The 6,101-nt window shown below is 36.4% G+C and overlaps 1 protein-coding gene across 1 annotated transcript in view; it reads left to right on the forward strand.

The window, feature by feature from the left end:
- The first annotated feature begins 736 nt into the window (after positions 1 to 736).
- The window catches only part of FAM177B (family with sequence similarity 177 member B), an 11,747-nt gene continuing 6,382 nt past the window's right edge, over positions 737 to 6,101 (forward strand). The window contains exons 1-4 of the mRNA XM_015831932.1: positions 737 to 843; positions 2,253 to 2,411; positions 3,417 to 3,483; positions 3,823 to 3,920. Of these exons, the coding sequence (XP_015687418.1) occupies positions 814 to 843; positions 2,253 to 2,411; positions 3,417 to 3,483; positions 3,823 to 3,920 (354 nt within the window). The 5' untranslated portion in view covers positions 737 to 813. The remainder of the gene's footprint in view (positions 844 to 2,252; positions 2,412 to 3,416; positions 3,484 to 3,822; positions 3,921 to 6,101) is intronic.

The raw sequence follows: 6,101 nt of genomic DNA on the forward strand, positions 1-6,101 counted from the left end.
CATGTGTCTTATTCTCAATTTGCACATACCAAACAGTAACACGCTTTTTTCTAGGGTATTTGCAGAGAAGGGTCCAAAAAATCAATGTGGCAATCCCAACCAGATGATTGAAGCCCTGCTACTTTTTAATGTGTATATAAAAAAAGGATGGGGGTGCCATATTGTTTTTTTAATGCCTCCCCAGCACCCTTGTTTTCTCTTCTTATGTTGCTCCCTCACTCACCTTAAGAAGTTAGCATGCAGCAAGTTAGGTCACGATATCTTAAAAGACATGGCAATGCTATAAAGCAGCCCATAGATGGCATAGCATCTACAGTTCCAGGTAATGTTGCTTTTCAGCATAGGTGCAGTATTTGTTTGTGGCTGATTAGATCTGTTGGAAAAGAATTGTACTCCCGGAACTTCTAAACCACAAAAGCATTTGACTTAAAAAGGCTGCGGCAGTGGGGAGGGGGGGGGAATGGACCACAGAAAAGAAGGTGCTGAAGAGAGCTCCCCAAAATGGGAATGTATTGATTGTAATCATATGTGTAGCCATTCTCTAAAGTCTCATTTTACATTCCTTTAGCTTTCTGGTTATCACTATAAATATTTAGATTTGGTAATTAAATTACGGAAGAGGAGAAAGTCCAGCCCACATTTCAAACTTGGCCAACCCTTGTTGACAAAGGGATAGCCTGGTCTACTTTACTGCTTTTTTTTCAGCTGGCCTCCTTTTTAATGTTCTTTTTTTCCAAAAAATTTCTGCATGGACACCCAGTGATGTGTTACACATCTTCTATCTCAGCATTATTTTAATCAGATATTATTTCCATGATGGACAATACCCAAAAAACTCTAAAGGTGAGTTCTTGTTCTGCTCTTTCAAATCTCGATTGCTTTAAAGTCGATTCAGGAGGAAATTCTTTGTGTTTTTCAAAGACATTACAATCTTTGTTGCAACAATGACTTGAAAGATAATGCTGAAGAATAAATTTGTAGTTTGGGGAAACCTGTTATACAACAAAAATGCATAAAATTATTAAAATGTGTGCTGATGTGCAATCTTCCTTCTTAATGGAATTGAAAATTCACTGCTGATAGTTAACCATTGTTTTGAAACAAGCTGAATATAGCTGAAGGATGGATTTAGAGATGAAGAATCAAGAATGCTTCATTTTCTCTTGTTTCCTTTGGCCTTCAATCATAAGGAAAGTTAACTGGAATGCTTAGAACTGTTTCTGTGTACTGTATATGGGTCATATCATGATGGGTAGCAACAAATAAGCACATATTAATCATAAGGACACTATTTGGCTTATGAGTATCTTAATAATCCTTTGGCATAAACTTTGTGCAAAGAACAGAATTTACTCTTGATTTTTGGGGGGGGGTGAGAAATGAGAGAGCAATGGAAGTTTTATGTTTGTGTGTTGATTTACCAGCTCATCTGGAATGAAAAGTAAAAGTACATATAGCTAACCCTCCTTATTTTCAAGCATTATTGTATATAATATAACAAATCAATGCCAAAATAGTAAATCTGATTTTTGGTTCACATTAAAATGGGTAGTTTCATCTTCTAATGATCATAACAGTTGATGATATTATTGTACCAAAGGTTCTAACTTATTTCAAAGGAGTATCTCTTTGTCAGAGGACTGAAAGAACAAATGAATACACATAAAATGTATCTCCAGGAACAACACATATAAACACACCCTAAAAGAACGAGGGAAAACAGCATGAAGAAATTGGGATTTATGATATAATAAAGCGTATAATTTGTTCATGCCAATTTCTTTCTTATTTCTCACCAAATTTGTTGATGTGTTTCCTTTTTTTGTTGCTCAAATGATCTCAACACAATATTTACAAAATTTAGATCAGACTTTCCTCACTTGCTTCAGAAGTTTTGGTTTAATTTTAGAAGCCTTCAAATGGAATTTTCAAAGTTGAACACGTCTGTTTTTATTCTGTGAGGTCCTTGGTGGTCTCTGAGCTTGATTGCTTTTCTTTTTCTTTTCTTTTTGGAAGACGTTTCATTACCTAACTAGGAGATAGGATAACATCACTGATGATGTTACCTAGTTTGGTAATGAAACATCTGCAGGAAAATAACCAAGATCAAAGAACCACAAGGACCCCACAATTCAACCCTGAGCTACAAATATTATGTTTTTATTCTAATTTTTGAAGATGAAAAAAAATTCAGAGTTTTCATCTTTTCCTAAAATTATTTTGCCTGAGTTGATTTTCCTTTTGATGAACAGGAGGAAGCGAATGACAGAAAGGAACTGGGAGATAATACTCTAAAGGAAAATAAATCTCCTGGAAAGATCATTTATTTTGCAAATGGTGAAACAATGGAAGAATGCAGTTCAGAAGAAGAAGATGTTGAGGAAAGCAATCAGAAGCCATTACTTGACACTGTGAGTTTATGATGAGTAGTAGTAGTAGTAGTAGTAGTAGTAGTAGTAGTAGTAGTAGTAGTAGTAACTATTTGTATGGCTGCTGTGATATTAGTGCAACTATGGATCCTCCTCTTTTTTATCACTGAAAATCAACAGCAACACAATTGCTGATCATTTCAGCAGTAATCACCTAGAAAATAAGCTTTTCCTGTAATCTGGGGTTTGTTACTGTCATTTGAAGAAGTTAGTTTTTTACACATTCTTTAGAAAGGAAAGAAAGGAAAGAAAGGAGCAGACCAACCCCAATAACACAAATGCTAAGAATTTTTAATGAAGTAAATGAGATCAACTTCAGAAATATTTTAGAATCAGCTTGTGGACCTTTCACATATCGTTTCTAAGTCCTCACTAGATGATAAATAATGTGTGTGTTTTCAAATGTGTGAAAAAAAAACTGTATATGAAAGTATATTGTCTGCAAAAATCTTTATGTCTTCTGCTGGATTTCTTGGCTGCTGATAAAGGCGATATATTTTACTCATGAATATTAAATATTAATTCATAGCCTTGAATATTTTGTTTTGGCCCCGCTTACCTTTTATTAGAAGCTCTACTATTTTATAGACATTCTATTTCATGGGCACAAGGAGGCTATTGTTTATTCATGAAAAAGGACAAAAAGGGAAGATAAGCTAGAGAAATAATGTTGGTAGGGTGAGAGGAGGGGAAGGAATTGCCCTATTACTACAGTATTACTTTTTGTTCAGGATTTTTTTTCAGAAAAGTGATGCTTTTCTTTATATAATGTAAGAATGAAATTTCAGCAAAAGTGACCACTTGATTGATTCCAGGATTTTGCTCCCAAAATCCTGGAATGAAATACAGCAATAACCTCCTCTTTCTCTTTTTGCAACTGAAACCTATGATCTTGCTCTGAAATGCATCCTCACAGTATGATTGCTTTGTAGCAGCTATGGATGAGTCTCTGTATTGTTACCAACAGACCTCTGGCTTTATTCACAGGCCAATCTCTCTTGGGGTAATTACCTACGAAGTTGGGTACATCAAATTGTAGCCACAGCATTTTTTGGTAAGTATATTGTTGGAGGAGTGGGTTTAGGTGTAAGTGGTAGGCTGGTAAGATAAGAATTTTTAATACATCATCAGCAATTCCTGAGAAAACCTATGTTCTTATGCCTTTATAAAGAAATTAATAATGGATTGTGCCCCAGCCATAGAATTTATTTTCTTCTTCCAACAACCAGAAAGTAAACTGCATGTGATAGGAAAGAATTTGTGGACTAATACTAGCCACTGTCTACTACTAGATGTTCTGATTATACTCATACTCCATATACACATTTGCATATCTGCACACACAAAAATCTATGACTTGTTCAAATTACTTTTTTTTCAATATCCTTAACAGCTTGTGAATTTCTTGGTGGGAAATTTGTCACATTCCTTGGACTCAATGACTCTAAATATCAGTATGCAGTGGATGAATACTACAGGACACAAAATAAGGTAAATATAACAAATGCAATGTAAGGGCATGAAGCAATTTGTTGACCACCAAGATTTGGGGATTAAATTTTAAGTTGTATTACACCCAAAATATGAAGTATTGGGGCTCCCAAAATCCTGGAATGAAATAGAAGAGATGATGTAATGAATATTAATTTTAGCTCTATTAAGAGGCTGACCCACCTAAATAATGTTAATGCTCGAGATAAAAATAAACTCCAAGCATTGCCTCGATGTTAAATGCTGTCAGTTACTACTTTAGTAGCATATGTAATCTATTCTGAGTGGTGTATATGAATTTTGCTTCATAGTAAAATAAGTCTTATGAAAGTGATACTAGGCCCTATAACAAATGTGCAGAAATATGCTGAATTGCTTTTGCTTTGTGCAAATGTTTCCAGTAACCTTTTAACATTTTTATGTTGGGCATTTCCCCAAATTATGAGTTAGTAGCCTTGTTTTGAAAAATCCTAAAGGTATTCTATATACTGTACCTGTTTATATATGATACCAGTCTACTATTTAAAAATGAGAAACAAACTGCATCATAGTAGACAATCAACTGCCCTCTCATATATTTTAGACCAAATTCCATAAGCTCAACAATTTTGCATCTATTATTGGAACATCAGGATGGGTCCAAAGTGCCTTATCTCTGAATTACATATTAAAAACAAATGTGTCTCATTTCTTTAAAAAATGAAAAACCAAATTCAAGTGCTGATGAGAAATATGGCTGATGAATTTCTCTCAGCCCAGCAGTAACCCCCCCCCAATTAGAATTATGGGAAGTGGAATAACAAGTAGTAGAAGAAAATGAGCCACCTCATTTCTCATATTGGGAAGATTCCAACTCCTTAATACAATGCTTCCCAAACTTTTTCCTTCATTATCCAAAATGCTTTATTAGGAAGTCCAGATAAAACAATTTAAGTCAAATTTAAATGTCCCTATTGTGATTTAATAATGGGTTTGTAGGTCATTATTTGAAGAAAAAAGCACTTCTACCCAATTTGGGGTAATTTGCTCCCTCCTTACTAAATACCGTCTAATGCTTGTCACAATTATAAAATGCAGTTTTCCAAGGCTTTTTTTTTTTGGTATAGAAAAGTTAGACATTTACTTATTTTATTTATATCCCAAGTTTTTTTTATGTATAAACAACTCAAGGTGTGAATATACCTAATAGCCCTTCTTCCTCCTATTTTGCCACAACAACAACCCTGTGAGATGAGTTGAGCTGACAGAGCGTGACTGACCCCAAATCACCCAACCAGTTTTTCATGTCTAAGGCAGGACTAGAATTCACAGTTTCCTGGTTTCTAACCTGGTGCCTTAAGCACTAGACCAAACTGGCTAATATCGTATCAAACTGATATGAGTTTATTTTGTTTTCTTAAGGAACTTTGTAGGCTTCATGTTCCGTTAAAAATGATGGTTAAGCTAGGCTTTACATGTTCATAAAGTGCTGATCATCTTGCCTATCCACCTGTTGCTGAAACATTTTGGATAGATAACTATCCACCTCAGTTTGAAGACATACCACTTCCTGAGGGAACCTGTTGCACTTCCCACAGAAAATTCCTCCTAGTGTTGATGTTCCTTCAACTTTAGCCCATTGGTTTGGGTTAAGCACTCTGGATCACTGGAAAAGTTTAAGTTCCTCCTTGTTGTGTTCTTTTGTATTCCCCCCCCCCTTAATCCCTATGCGCATCCTGATCACCCATTAAGGGTGATTGCCCTTCTCCATCTGCATACAGTTTCATGCCCGTTGCTGGTTGACTAACTAGCAACGGGGTCTTACCAGCCAATGGAATTGTGTGATTACAAGCCAGGGGAATCCCATAAAAGAGGGCTCCCCTGGCCCAGATGCCAGTCCGGATTTACTTGATGCCTTGCCAATAAACCGAGAGCTGACTGTCACTCGACTCGTGTCTTACTGCCTGCGCGATCTAACACTGGCGACGAGGATGGGATCCCAATAAGACTGCACGACAAGGGCAACCTCGTGGCAAGCAACCTACTTCGAAGCAAGAGCTCCTCCACGCAGCCTTCCGAAGCAAGAAACTATCCGCGACTCCAAGATGGCTTCCACCTCGAAATTCTCGTCTTCCCTACCGGCATTCAACCCAGAAACAAACGACTGGGCCGCATACATGGGAAGATTCGAGCTACACCTGG

This window comes from Protobothrops mucrosquamatus, unplaced genomic scaffold (genome assembly GCF_001527695.2).
Source record: "Protobothrops mucrosquamatus isolate PMUCROS unplaced genomic scaffold, P.Mucros_1.0 scaffold_289, whole genome shotgun sequence".
In the NCBI taxonomy this organism is placed as follows: Eukaryota; Metazoa; Chordata; class Lepidosauria; order Squamata; family Viperidae; genus Protobothrops; species Protobothrops mucrosquamatus.